The sequence below is a fragment of the Vombatus ursinus genome, unplaced genomic scaffold, assembly GCF_900497805.2.
Source record: "Vombatus ursinus unplaced genomic scaffold, bare-nosed wombat genome assembly UNPS02014773.1, whole genome shotgun sequence".
Lineage (NCBI taxonomy): Eukaryota > Metazoa > Chordata > Mammalia > Diprotodontia > Vombatidae > Vombatus > Vombatus ursinus.
The window spans coordinates 232,256-247,105 of record NW_020954551.1 but is presented as its reverse complement, the minus strand read 5'-3'; the positions used below and the strand labels follow the sequence as shown (position 1 = coordinate 247,105).

At 49.0% G+C, this 14,850-nt stretch overlaps 1 protein-coding gene across 5 annotated transcripts in view; it reads right to left on the bottom strand.

Annotated features, from left to right (window-relative positions):
• Nucleotides 1–14,850, bottom strand: part of BBS9 (Bardet-Biedl syndrome 9) — a 364,177-nt gene that overhangs the window by 335,718 nt on the left and 13,609 nt on the right. For 3 of the 5 annotated variants that reach the window (XM_027863820.1, XM_027863818.1, XM_027863822.1), the window contains exons 2-4: nt 8,335–8,457; nt 4,762–4,912; nt 2,600–2,664 (exon numbers count right to left, since the gene is read on the bottom strand). In XM_027863820.1, coding sequence (XP_027719621.1) covers nt 2,600–2,664; nt 4,762–4,912; nt 8,335–8,446 — 328 coding nt within the window. In that variant the 5' untranslated portion in view covers nt 8,447–8,457. Of the gene's footprint in view, nt 1–2,599; nt 2,665–4,761; nt 4,913–5,544; nt 5,689–8,334; nt 8,458–12,871; nt 13,052–14,850 lie in introns of those variants that run through there. The other 2 variants (XM_027863821.1, XM_027863823.1) reach the window with 2 other exon arrangements.

Sequence of the window (14,850 nt, the reverse complement as noted above, 5' to 3'; positions counted from 1 at the left end):
TCTCTCTCCCTGCTTCTCCCTCTCCCTCTTTCCTTTTTATTGTGTCTATCTGTCTCTCTCTGTCTTTGTCTCTGTCTCTTCCCTTCTCTTAATTCTCTCTCTCTCTCTCCCTCCGTCTCTCTTTGTCTGTTTCTCTCCCTTTCTCCTTCCCTCTGTTCTCTCTCTCCCTGTTTCTCCCTCTCCCTCTTTCCCTTTTTTGTGTGTCTCTCTCTTTCTGTCTCTGTCTCTTATCTGTCTCTGTTTCTATCCCTTTCTCCCTCCCTCTCTTCTTTCTCTCTCCCTCCCTCCCTCCACTTCTCTCTCCCCCTTTCCCTTTTTTGTCTGTCTCTTTCTGACTCTTCTCTCTCTCTTTCTCTCTCTCTCTCCCTCCCTCCCTCTGTTTCTCCCTCTCCCTCTTTCCCTTTTTTGTGTCTCTTTGTCTTTCTGTCTCATCTCTTCTCTTTTCCTCTCTCTCTCACCTCCCCTCCCTCTCTCTGTCTCTCTTTGTCTGTTTCTATCCCTTTCTCCCTCCCTCTATTCTCTCTCTCTCGTCTCTCTCTCCCCCCCTTGTCTCTCTCTCTGTCTCTCTCTCCTTGTCTCTCTGTTTCTATCCCTTTCTCCCTCCCTCTCTTCTCTCTCTCTGTGTCTCTGTCTCTGTCTCTCTCTCTCTCACATCTTCAGCCTTTCCCTCTCTATTGGTCCTCTGCCTACCTCCATACATGCCCAAGTCTCCTTCAACCTCAAAAAACATCACTGAGGAAACTGAGGCCCAGAGAAATTAGTCAAAAGCTAGTAAGTGCCAGTGGCAGGATTTGAACCCAAGTCATCCTGGCCCATGGTCAGTGTTCTTCCCCTCTGCACCACACTGACAGGAAACTGTTTTCAAAGAGATTCATGCATTCCCCAGCATAGGCTCGGTGCTTCCTATAAGCCAAGCCCAAAGCTCAATGCTGGGACCATAAAGACAATAAACAGACGTCCCTGTCCTGTCCTTGAAGCAGGGAAAAGACTCGTTCACAGAAAATTAAGACAAACTCTACCCAAAGTCCAATACAAGTCATTTCCAGGAGTGGGGGGGGGGGGGGGGGTGCTTCTGGGAAGGGGCACTGGGCTGAGCTTCCACTGGGAAGAAGCCAAGGATTCTGGGACCTGGGAGGGAGCAGAAAATGCAGCTCAGTCAGTTGCGCTGGACCCAGATGCCAGGCAGGAGAGCCATGGGAAATCAGCCTGCAAAGGTCAGCACAGACAGACTGTGCTGAGCTCTGAATGTCAGCCTGGGCACGTGCCTCACTGTTGGTTTAGCGAAATAAAGCAACACCTGGAACTTTTAATAACGATGCTGATGGCTCACATCTTTAGAGCCCGCTGAGGCTTGCAGAGGCTTTCCTTTGCTGATCCTCCCAGCAACCCTGTGAAGGAGGGGCTGTGATTATCCCTATTTTACAAATGGGGAAACTGAGGCTAGGAGAGAGTCACAGGGGTGGGATGCATCTGGGGCCGAATTCAAATCCAGGTCTTCCTGACTCAAAGTACAGAAACAGAAACACACCAGACATGTAGATCTGATTGATACTATCCTTTCAATGAGGTATTAAGGAAAAGTTATATTAATATGTAACATGTGTAACATATATATCCTATATCAAATTGCTTACTGCCTTAGGGAGGGAGGGAGGAAATTTTGAACTCAAAATTTTTTAAATGAATTAAAAAATTATCTTTACATGTAACTGGAAAAAAATAAAATATAATTTAGAAAAATAAAGACACACAAGGTGCTCTGAGAGCTAAAAACATCCGGTCCAGGGGAGTCTCTAGGAATCTCTGGGGCACTTGCTGAACCAGAGCACCTTTTGTTACCTCTCCATAAAAGGTCTTGTAGCAAAGGTTCTTAATTCTTAAAACGACAGAGGCTAGACGCTCCCCTAGCTCCCCACCCAGATTCCCTGCTGCGGCATTACGAGGCCCCAGGCAGAGAACTGAAGGGATTGTTCAGCATTGTGTGTAGCAGGTGACACTCTCATCAGCACTGGGCCATCCTGCAAGCCAGGGACAAGTGCTTCTCAAGCTCTTCGCCTTGTGCCCCACCCCTCATTCAGAAGCCCACTAACAGTCACTGCACCCTGAGCACCAAGAATCCAGGTCGTTCTGCATGAAGCTCCCAGGAGGACGGAAACTGGAAATAATGTGTACCCACAAAGACTGGAAGGCCAAGTATCTCTCTGAGTCTCACTTTCTTCATCTGAACGATGGGGATCTACTTCGCAAAGTTGTTCTGAGCAGATAAGATGCTACAAGTAAAACCTAAAGACATTTCAGGGCCCGGTAAATGTCAGCCATCATCATCAGCTTCTGAGTCATGGAGCCCAGGAAAAAGGCAGAAACAACACCTCCAGGCTAATGGAGAAGAGGGAGAGACTCGGAGGGGAGAACAAAGCCCACCGGAAAGCTTTCAAGTCGACGTTCCTGGCTTCGGGCTCCCATCAAAGCCTCCCTCTGAGAACCACTTGAGAGCGTGTAAGGTGAGAAGGCCATCCTGCAGCCTCCAGAAAGCTCCTTAATCAAGAAACAGACGTGAGATGTTCTGGGGAGCCGCAGCACCACGGAGGGTGCTTCTTACCTGAGACAGAGTAGACACAAAGCTTTCTGGCGTGCAGCACAGCCAAATGCAGCAGCTCCGTCCCTCTGTCGAAGGAAAGGGGGACAGTTTACAAACAAGCGTCAGACAGGGCCGCAACGGTCAGCAAGTCAGTCAGTCAGCAAGCATTTATTCACAACATACGAGTGGCAGAGACTATGGTTAAGCCCCAAGAGGACAAAGACAGGCAAAGACGGCCCCTGCCCCTGAAGGGCTCACATCCCAATGAGGGACAGGATTATAGCTCAGAACAGGTGAACCACCACCCACAAAAGGGTTTGAACTGAGAAATAAATGTAAAGGTAAACTTTCTACCCATCAGCCTACTCGTGCCATGCCAGACACACGTACATATGCGCGTGCACATACATACACACACACACACACACACACATATCACCCTCCTCCTCAGCCCTGGGATCCTCACAAGCTACTGCCCGAGATCTCTCCTCCCTTCTCCCTAAAGTTTCTGAAGGAGTGGCCGACCCTTGTCTTCACATCCTGACTCTCCCTTCACTTTGGACTCCTTGCAATCTCTTGGCTCTGTTCTGGAGCTCTCCAGATGGACACCTGGCCAGCAGCTGAAAGTCAGCAGGTGCAAGGCAGAATGGCTCATGTGCCCCACTGAATCTGCCCCTCCTCTCTACTCTGCTATTCCTCTTACTGGCACCACCACCCTGCCTTCAGGCCTCTCCCCCATCTTCTGCATCCTACCCGGGGCCAGGTCCTCCTCATCTCCCCCTGCTGAACCCCTTCTCAAGCTCAGCTTCATGCCCCCTCCTTCGTGAATTGTGCCCTGATGCCCTGCTAGCCAAAGGTAAAGACGCCCCCTCCTCAGGGCCTCCCGAGCTCTCTGTCTGGACCTCTCCTGTACCCCAGCACATCCCTTCTGGCATTTTGGCAATCTGTGCCTATGTCAGAGCCCCCCTCTTAGCCTGGAAACCCCCTGAAATAAGGGGGTCACCTTTGCCTGCTTAGGACAGTGAAGTGGTCATAGAAGGCACTTCACAAATGCCAACAAAACTGAATAATAACACAAGCCCCCTAGGGAGACTCCTCAGACCCCACCACCTCCATTTTGCCCAGGAAAAACAGATGGGTTCCCTTGTTTTCACCGTAGGTCTCATCTTTCTTTTTCACTATCTCTCATTTTCCACCTCGCACAGAATGTAATTAGATGGCACTCACGCTTTGTACAAGCCAGATTTTTTGGGGGGGGGGGGGGGGGGGGGGGGCAGAACTTGGCCATTAGAAGAAACAGTCTATTCAATTCCCCAGCAGCTTATCACCGTGCCTGAAATCCATGCAATACCTCTGAGCTAAGCAGCTCTGGGAAGACAATACACATTTGTCACCCTGTCACCTGGAAAGATAACACCCAGAATTGGTGCGAGTTTTGCTTCAGCTCAGAAACAAAATGGTTCTGGTAAGAGAGGACATATAGCTTCATTTTTCTTCCTTCTTAATGGGTTTTCTCGCTCCAAATACATATACATGACAAATACCCAGAGAGAATGCACGCTTAACAGAATCCATGTGCTCTAGAGACCAAAGAATAATCACACCTAAGGAAATAACCATTTTTTAAATCACATATTTATAAAGAAAATGACCATTCTCCAAAATAACTATGCCATGCAAGAGAAGTCACAAAACCCTAACACTGGGCATAGGGGCTGCTACCTTGGCCCAGCCTTGAAGGGCAGACTTACAGACACAGGGAGTCCCTCCCTCCTTCAGGACAGAAGGGAGTTGATTTTAAAATCCCAAACTTAGAGGATAAAAGGTGATGACCACCGGTTGGTGGCACCTAATTATTTCTTTAACTCTGTCTTTTCCTAGAGCTTTGGGTGTTTCATATGCAGTTTCTGCATGGGGCTTCCTGGCAAGCTGGGCGTCGGCTGCCTTTAAGGTCTAGCATAATAAGCCCATGGAACCACAGGACAATTTCCATAGAATGAGGGTCCTAAAGCGGGATGAAACTGGACCACAAACACCAAGGAAAATGTTTAGATTCATAAATGGCATTCAGCTTCCAGGCACAGAGACTTGTAGAAGTGACAGAGTCAGTCTTGAGAGAAGCAAAAGCTGCGATCACTATAACAAAGACCCTAATCACTGTCATTTTTGTCAACTCTACTTACGAAACAAATTTTCCCACTTCTACTTGGAGGATGGGATCTCGTAAATGAACCTCGAGGAGCAAATCTTCAGCCTGTGCTCTGTCCCCCACTTTGACAGGGTGCGGGGAGAAGATCCTCAGGTAACCTGTGTAACTGCCCACAACTATTTTATCTGGAGAAGGAAAAAGAAATATGGAGAAGACACCATCAACAAAACCACTGTGGAAAGCTCACTTCTGTGTGTGTATGTGCTAGGTATGATATACAAGCCTTGCTCCCTTCGTAAATAAGGGAAGCTTTCAGAAGCATATACGTGGAAATGGTATTCTTGGCCGTTAATACATATATTAATTGTCATCAATCATTAGTCATTAATGTGTATATTAAGACATATTGTTAAATCAATTAGTCACGTCTGAATCTCTATGACCCCATCTGGGGTTTTCTTGGCAGAGATACTGGAGTGGTTTGCCATTTCCTTCTCCAGTTCATTTTATAGATGAGGAAACTGAGGCAAACAGGGTTAAATGACTTGCCCAAGGTCACATAGTTAGTAAGTATCTGAGGCTTGATTTGAACTCAGGTCCTCCTGACTCCTAGGTTGGCACTCTATCTGCTGTACCACCCCAGCTGCCCTTCTCAGTAACAGACTGCTTCTCAAAAATAGCTGTAAATCACCAATTATGTTACCCTAGCCTCCACTAACTTGGGGGTGACCACAGGTGCTCCGTCTCAGGCCAATGGCAGTGAATCCACCATCCATTTACCTCTTTGTTCACAAAAGGATGTTTGTCAAATGCTAACCTACTCGGAAGGAAGCTCCCACGGAGCCCGAAATGTGGGTGGCATCGTGCATCTTCCATTTATAAAGACATCTTGAAATGGGACAAAAGGTCCTTCAAAGGCCTGAAAACCGGGGATCCACCCCACTTTCCTAAACTGCAACTACTGCAAAAAAAAAAAAAACAAACAAACACAGGAGATCCCTGAGAAGTTGGCAGCCAGAAGAAACATCTAAAAGAAACCAAAAACATGATGCAATAACTGCAGAGATTTCTTTCCATCCATGAACATAAATAACATCAGGCTGCAAACCAGCTCTAGCAGCAATGGCATTGCAGGCTCCACAAGGCTGGGCTGTTGCTATTCAAAAGCCGGTGTTTATGATCCAAAGCTACAGAAATGTAACATTGGAGGCGAGGTTTGCAAAGCACCTTCCTCAAAACCCCAGGAGACAGACTGAGCAAGTATCACTAGCCTCACTTGACAGATGAAGAAACTGAGGGTCAGAGCAGAGCCCTGCATCACAGGTGGGCTTCAAACCCAGGTTTCTTGACTCTAAGTGTTGCCCTCTTTCCCCTGCCCCCAAGTCCTGAATCCCGGCTCTCCATTCAGCTGAGAATCATGGCATGTTGGACACAGACTTTCCCTGGAAATCTCCAGGGATCGGCCTGAATTCTTCTCTTGCTTCAAGCCTGTGAACTTGCTGGCTTTCAGATCAGAGAGTGCATCTCCCTGCTCCCAAGAAACATTCACCAGAGAACAGAGGAGACTGACAAACACAGTCAGTCACAGAAGGGAGAATTCATATTTTGTTGTCTCCATATCTGAACTTGGTGACCAAGTAACTGAAACACACAGTTTAGCTGTACTACAGGGAGAAAAAATAATTAGTATCCTAATTTCCAAATATATCTTTTAAAATAAGATTTCACCATATTCTGATGGGGCAGCTAGGTGGCACAGTGGATAGAGCACTGGCCTGGAATCAGCTCATCCTCATGAGCTCAAATCTAGCCTCAGACACTTCCTAGCTGTGTGACCCCGGGCAAGTCACTTCACCCTGTTTGCCTCAGTTTCCTTATCTGTAAAATGAGGTGGAGAAGGAAATGGCAAACCACCCTAGTATCTTTGCCAAGAAAACCCTAAATGTGGACGCGAAAAGTCAGACATGACTGAAAACAACTGAACAGCATACTCTGATCACATTAGGATAAAAAAGTATTCTTTTGCATTAAATATTTCAAAACTGAATTCCTCGCCTTCCTGGTCCCACAGAATGAGATGAACTACCCAAAATCCAGAGACTTCCTGGTGTGCCAATGACCACCAACCCAGACAGTGACCTCCTACAGCACCTTCCTGGCAGACAAAAGTGTGTGGCCTCTATTAATAAGCAAACCAATCGGGGTTTAGAGGGCCATTCTGGTCAACTTGACAAAAAGCCCTTTTCAGATAACACACTCAACTGCCCAAGAAAGCTAAATCCATGTGGATCTCTGAACAGCCTCAAAAAACCTGGGGAAAGCTTCCACAGAGCCCCCCACTGCAAAGTTCCAGCACCCCGGCACCCCCGGACACCCCTTCTCTCAGGCACCTCTTTACTGTTCTCTCCCAGGCCACCAGCCCTAACCCTGAAGTCTGGGCACTGCAGTGGAAGCCGGGACAACCTCTTCTTTTCACTGGCCATCTAAGAGTTAAGGATTAGCAGCTTAACGAAGCTCTCCCATCCACCTGCCATCCACTGGCCATCTAAGAGTTAAGGATTAGCAGCTTAACGAACCTCTCCCATCCACCTTTCTAAGCTTTCCTTGGGCCTTTTCTGCTGATCTCATTACTGGCAGCAGAAATAGGTGGTAGGGGAAATTGGGATGGATTGGTTTTTGCACCCAGACTGATTGGGAAGGCGCTGAATGCTCTCCCCAGGCTGCCTCGGCAGTGCTGGCTGCATTATCTGGTGAACAAGATTTAACAGCTTGAGGCCTTAGAGGGCAGCAGTATAAATGAGTTTAATCCTAGATGGGCTTTGTTTTTGAAGCCCAGTTTAAAAGAACAAAATGCTGTTCCTCAATGACGAGAAGAGGCCATTTTAAAAGGTAATAGGTAAATAAATGTTTAAAAGCCCAGCAGCATCTAGTTAATGCAATAGCAGGGAAAAGCATTCGATCCATTCTCCTCTCTCGAGGGCCTTCGGTGTTGTTCAGCCGTGTCAACTCTGTGTGAACCCAATGGGGGTTCCCTCGGCAGAAATACTGGAGTGGTTCACCATTCCTTCCCCAGCTCATTTTGGAAATGAGGAAACTGAGGCAGACAGGGAGAAGTGACTTGCTCAGAGTCACACAACTAGTATTTGAACCCAGGGCTTCCTATCCACTGCAGCAGGTGGCTGCCCATCGGGGGACTTTACTGTTAAACTAAGGCAAGCCTGCATTCAGGAACCACACACATTGGAGACTTGAACTGGAGGAAGGGACCTCAACCCTCTCATTTTTCAGATGAGAAGTTTGAGACCCAAAGCAGGGAAATGACTCATCCAGAGCCAACAAGGGCAGAGACAGGATTTGAATTCAGGTCCTTTGTTTCCAGAACTGAGCCTCACAGGCTGTGTGACGAAGGACAAGTCTCCTTCCATCTCTGGTCTCAGTTCCTGTGCCTGCCCTCTCAGGTCCCTCCCAGGTCTGTGGACCGGCCTGGACTCCTGCCTAGAAACCTGAGTGTCTCCCCGACAGGCCCAGTGCTGCAAACCTGCAGGACAGGACATGCTGCTGAAATGCGTGGGCTTCCCTCCCACCCCGCACAGTCAACGCCCCTTACCCTCTCCAGTGCAGCTGTTGTCCACGTCGGCCACACACAGACACCCTTGGTCGAATTCTTCTTTCTCTCCCAGGACAGCAGACCACCAGTCTCGAGCTTTAAACAAGGACATTTTCTTTCACCCTAAAAATAAAGCATGATCTTCAAGGTAAAATCTACACTTCACATCCTAAATCTCTTTAGGGGAATCAACAAGACCTAGGGGCCTTGGAAAGAAGCTGCCAAACTGACTCGAAATCTTCCATTTTATGAGTAACTTGGGAGACTGCAACCTATAGCGTTTGAAACCTTCACAGAACTTCAGATTTGGGGCGCTGGAAGGGAGCTTGGATGCAATCCAGTCCCACCCAGACAGGAGAGGAAGCCCCCATAGCAAAGCCTCTCCGTGATCACCGTGCTTCTGCTTGCGGGCCTCCAGGGACAGTACCCCAACCCCTGGCAGGGAGCCCTCCCTCCCCCAGCCAGGCCACATTTCAGGAGCTCCTTCAATCTGACCCATCCAGTCAGATGGCTTCAAAGAGCTTGGCTACTGTCTTTGTCGGCCAGGCTGAGCAAAAGCCCCTAGGAATCATTAGGGACATTTTCTCTTCCAAGGTGCCAAAGAGGTATGTTACAAATGGAACCTGGTATCCTGAAGGAGTTCATTTATCTCACCCAAAATGGGAAGAGAACTCCACTCAATCCTGTCCACAAAAATTAGACCTGAGTATTTTTCAAAAGCTGACTCTCCCCCTTGCAGAAAAATCAGCTTCAGAAGTCATGGCGAGCACATGCATTGAGCATCTTCCTCAAAATAAGCAAGATCATCCCCCAAATGACTGCGCCCCAGACACAAAACTGAAGTGAGGAAGGTGGAAACACAGTGAAGTGTCAACAATGCAGCTCACAGACAGCTGGCTCTCTCAGGTTTACAAAGTGCTTTATATGATATACAAGCAATGGGGTATAGAAATCAATCCTGCCCCAGGGATGGGGGTGCCTAACAGAAGGAAGAACAGATTGGGGGAAGGGGTATTCAGAAAGCACGCCACTGGGGTGGGGGGAGAAGAGAGATGGGGAGAAAATTTGGAACTCAAAATCTTGTGGAAGTGAATGTTGAAAACTAAAAATAAATTAATTTTTTTAAAAAGTGCTTTACATGATCTCATCTGACCCTCGCAAGAACTCTGCAGGCCAAGTGTTCCTACTCTTATTTTCAGGGGAAGAACTGAGTCTCAATGTAAGTAAAGTCTAGGGTCATAGAGCAAGTAAGTGTCTAAGGCAGGATCTGAACCCAGACCTTCCTGACTCCAAGTCCAGCATTACATAGCCACTTACTACATCCTCCAATTAATATTGTTATCTAAATAGATTATCCAAGAAACCACACAACAACCTGGTTGGACGGCCAAGGAACCGGACCACAGGCCCATCCCCAAGGCTCCATCTCTGGGCTTGGCGCTGCTCTATCCCAGAAAACAACTGGGGAGAGCGGCTGCAACCTGCAAAGAGGTCAGGCGCTGCCCCCTGCCCCAGAGGCCCCACTGCTCAGGAAGGAGAACAGGAGTGAGGCACGAGAGGGGGAGAGAACAAGGGGGCAAGAAGTCCCCGAGGGAGAAGAGAAACAAGCAGGCCAGAACAGGGGATGGGTCTGCGATGAATTCTGGAATCCCTACGTCTTTCCAACAGCCAGCATTACTGATAGCCTTGTGCAGCCACGCCTAGACCTACAGTCAGGCAGGCAGAGGACCAACCCCAGTAACTACAGCAGTCCTCGGCAGCAGACCTCTCCCACAGAGCGTCATCGTTCACATAACCACAGCCCCCACTAGCTCCTAAGCATCACAGCCTTCCAGCACGCACCTGGCCCCGAGTCTGGTCCTACAAGGGAAATCGTGTCACTGGTTTTAACTTTTAAATGACTACTGTACCAAGCCCTTTCTTACACTGTGGTCACTTCCCAGGAACTGCCCCCACTTCTCAAGTGGCACTGGCCCTGCCTAGACAGACACGATCTATCCTGCTCCTTTTACAAGTCAGGAAACCGAGTCTGGGGCAGGCTAAGTACCACAATCAAGTCCACATCCCATCCAGGTGCTTAAGGCTTTCACAGCCTGACTCCAACCTGCCTCTCCATCGGTGAGACGCGTCCCTCGCCTTCCCTTCCTCGATGGTGAGGTCCACCTGTGGTGTGGACGCTCCTTCCACATGCACATACACACACACATACTTTCTCTCTCTCTCAGAAACCCGGGTTTCCTTCAAAGGTTAGCTCCTAGGCCACCTTTTACCCGAGACTTTTCTGACTGCCTCCTTCCCCTGCTGCCAGTACCTCTGCCCCCCCAAATTATCTTGTGTGTGTATGTATGTATGGCCTATATATATATATACATACATACATATACACATATATATGTATGTACATATAGGCTTGACATCAGGAAAAGCTTCCTAACAACACGAGCCGTCCCCCTGTAGAACAGGCCCCCTCCTTGGAGATCGTCCCCCAGGGATGCACAGCCCTGGTCACTAGGGTGCATGTCTGGGCTGGACCATGCGGCCCCCAAGATGATCAGAGGATGCTCTAGGCACTGGCCTAGCGGTCAGAAGCCCTGGCACAATCTCAGCTCTCAACTGGCCATGAGGCAATAGTCACCTAAGCCACGGCTGCCCTGGGGGCTGCAGAGCCCCTCTGTTCAAAAAAGATCCATACTCACGCACAGGGCTGCTGCAAGAAAAAGATTCTGCCAACTGCCGAGCACTCTGTGCACATGGGCTGAAAAGGCAACTAAGAAGCATTTATTATTATCTGCTCTGTACCTTGTCCTGCACCTGGCCCCAGAGGCACAAAGACCAAAGAATCCCTGACCCCCAAAGGGTGCACTCTCTACCGGGACAAACACCACGGACACACAACAAGTGCGAGGCTCTTTCCGGAGGCAAGGATAAGGACCTCAGGTAGCCCATAGGTGGGCTCAGCACTGCAGGAGGCCTGGGATTCTCAGAGGCAAAGGTGGGCAGGGGCTGCCTTCCAGGCACTGGACATGGTGGGAAAGGCAGAGATGCATGACAAACTTGGCAAGAGAAGCCCGCAACAGACTGTGGAGGGTTTTCAAATGCCAAAGGAGGGGGTATTTCAATACTATAGGCAACAGGGAGGCAATTAGAGCAGAGCCTGGCTCAGTGGGCCCAGAGCTACAGGAAAATCATTTTCACAGCCAGGCAGCTGATCAATTGGTGAGAAGAGAAATTTGCTGCAGAGAGACCAATTAGGAGGAGTGGAGCAGCGCAGGCCTGGACTGGCTGGGTGAGGGAAGAGGGGAGTGAAACAGCACGGCTCCCGGGCCACAATCTCCTCTCTTCTCGCCTGCCTATCAACACTTTCTGCTTCGGCTTCTGCCCTCATCACGCGGCTGTCACTGCTCTTGGAATGAGGTCTCCTCATTTTCCGGCTCAATTCTTCACCTCTCTGAACAAACTCCAAGCGCCCCCTCCTTCCAGCTCCTCCCCTTTGGGTCTTCAGGACCCCGCTATCTTTGGTTCTCCCGCCCCCGTCTGACTGCACCCCCATCCTCTATAGCGTACCCTACCTGCCCTGCTCTGGCCACACTCTCTCACGTGGCAGCATCATGAGCTCCCAGGGTTTTAATTATCATCTCGATGCACACGACTGACTCATTCCACATCTCCAGGTGCCTATTAGATAGTTCAAACAAGCATCTCACAGGCACCAATCTCACACGCAAAATGTCCACAACGGAACTCACTCTCTTTTCCCCAAACCCACCCCATTCCTAACACCCCTGTTTCTGTGAGGGCCCCATCAGCCTTCTGGTTTCCCAGGTTGACAATTTCAGAGTGACTCTTAACTCGTCCCTGCCCTTCACCCCAGAAACACAATCGAGGCTAAATGTTGTTTCTGCATCCACAACACCTCAACCCCTTCTCTGTACTCTGATAGCCACCCCCTGACTCAGGCCTTACTGCTCTCTCCTGGACTATGGAAATCATTGTCCAGCTGGTCTCTGGGCCTCACATCTCACTTTTCCAATCCATTCTCCCTTAAGTACCAAAATCACATTCCCAGGTGTGGATCCGGCCATGTCACTGCCCTATTCAGTAACCACCAATGATGCCCACCTGCCTCAAAGGCCAAACAGAAGCTCTTCTCTTTGGCTTCTAAAGCCCTTCACGACCCAGCCCTAAACTCCCAGTCCAAACTTATTATTCCAACCCTTCCGCAAGTCAGGGCACAGTGACAGCCAGTCCTCCATCTCCCACTGCAGGGCCTTCGCCTTCCTCATGTCCGGGCACAGTGACAGCCAGTCCTCCATCTCCCACCGCAGGGCCTTTGCCTTCCTCATGTCCGGGCACAGTGACAGCCAGTCCTCCATCTCCCACCGCAGGGCCTTTGCCTTCCTCGTGTCCGGGCACACTCCTACCTCACCCCTGCTCTTACAATCTCTTATTTCCTTCACAATTCCACTGAGGACTCCCTTCTGCTTGAAACCTTCCTGATCCCCCACCGACTGTTAGTGTTAGCCTCCTATAAATTTACCTTTAATTGACGTTGTATACACTTATTTGTGGGCATGTGATCTCCCCATGGAATGGAAGCTGCTGGATGGAGGGCAAAAACAAGGTCTAGGAGAGTGCTTCAATACACAGCAGGTGCTTAACAAACGTTTGTTGAGTGATGGAGTGTCCAGGATGATTCTTACTGGAAGGATGGTGTTACCTTTGACAGAAACAAGGAAGTTAAGGAGAGAATGGGCAGGGGAGGGGAGAGAGAATGAGCTCTCTTTCCGACATATTGAGCTTGATAAGCCTCCAGAACATTCACTTGGATATGTCTAATGGGCAGTTAGCAATGGGGGCCAAAGCAGAGCCAGTGCAGCTGAACACACGGGTCAGAGATTCCACAGAAGAGGGACCATCCTGAGAGCAGCTTCAAGGGAGAAGCCGGAGGAGAAGGCGTTGAGAGGTGGGGGAGAGCAGAGAAGATGAAGGTCATGGTGCTGATTAACCGGACCCAAGGGAACGGATGAGATCAGGAGGAGAGGGCTGGACAGAGGAGAAGGCCCCGTGACTGTGGTCATTATCCTTACTGAAGGAAGTAGCCACTTCCCAACAAGGAAGGTTTGGAGAGCATCTGAGGAAAGGTAGAGATGACAAAAAACACCACTGGTGGACGTATGTGCTGAACCTTTTAGTCCAGATCCGTTCAGAGAAACTAGCCTTCTCCTGGGTTTTGTGTTATTATTTTTGGTTTCACAAACACATAATGAGCCTGATTCTCTGACCTAACAAAGACATGAACAAACTTTGGGGGAATGAATGAGAACAGGTTTGCTCCCACTTTCTGACCCACCGCCTTTCTCCCCAGATCCTGGAATTATGCTAATATTTCACATCAGCATAGCTCAGCAGAGTCAAGTGCCACCCACATCCCAGCTGGGGTGTGGCCACAGCGGGAATCAACCAGGTCAAGGCCTAATCTAATCCAACTCAGGAGGAGAATCAAGGACAGGAAAGAGGTTTTTCCTCCTCCCCAAAGGTTGGTTTCTTTTCCCCCCATGAAGTCATATGGGGGAAACTGTTTAATCGAATCATTTCAGCAAATATTTATATTACACAGGTACAGAGAAGCATGGCAGAACACTGGGAGAGAAAAGAAACTCTCTTATTCAAAGCTTTTCTTAGATCCCCATTCTCTGGCTAATAAAGTCCTTCCCTGGCACTCAGGATATACAAACTTGGCCCCAACCTGCCTCATCATGGTCTCTCCCACTACACAATATTGCTCTCACCAGACTAAACTGGCTGTTCCTAAAATACAGTCCATGATTTCTTCTTTCTTTGCCTTTTTCATGGTGTTCCCTTCCACTGGAATGTCCTCCCCTGCTGCCTTCCCTGCGTCCTCCCCCAGCTCAATTCCACCTTCCAACATCCAGTCTAAATGACAACATCCCGGCCCCATGAGGCCTTCCCCAATGCACATCCCCCAAACGCATGGGCCTCCTTCACCCAAGATCACCTGTATTCACTTGGTTCGTGCTGTATATATATCTGGATGTATACATCTTGCCTCCCCAGTAGAATGTAAGCCCCCTGAGGGCAGGCACTGCTTCTCTTGTGCCTTTGTATCCCCAGCACAGAGTTGGTATTTCACTGATGACCCTGCAGCTCTTGCACTGAACTTGCACATCACACCCCACAGCACAATTATTTGTCTGTCTCTTACCGCAGGTACATGTTTGATCTCAGGCTTTAACCCACCTGTTCAAACTAAACTCATACTTCTTCCTCCCATATATTAAGTATTCTCTCCAAAGTGGGCTACTCTCCATGCACACCCATTCTCTTTCTTGCCTCTTCTCACAGCTCCCCACACCGTTCCTAGAAGCAACTCTCCACTCACAGTCCCCACCCATTCATTCATTCATCCATCTACCCAGCCATCTATCTATCCATCCATTCATCCATCTATCCATCTATCCATCCATTCATCCATCTATCCATCTATTCATCCATCCA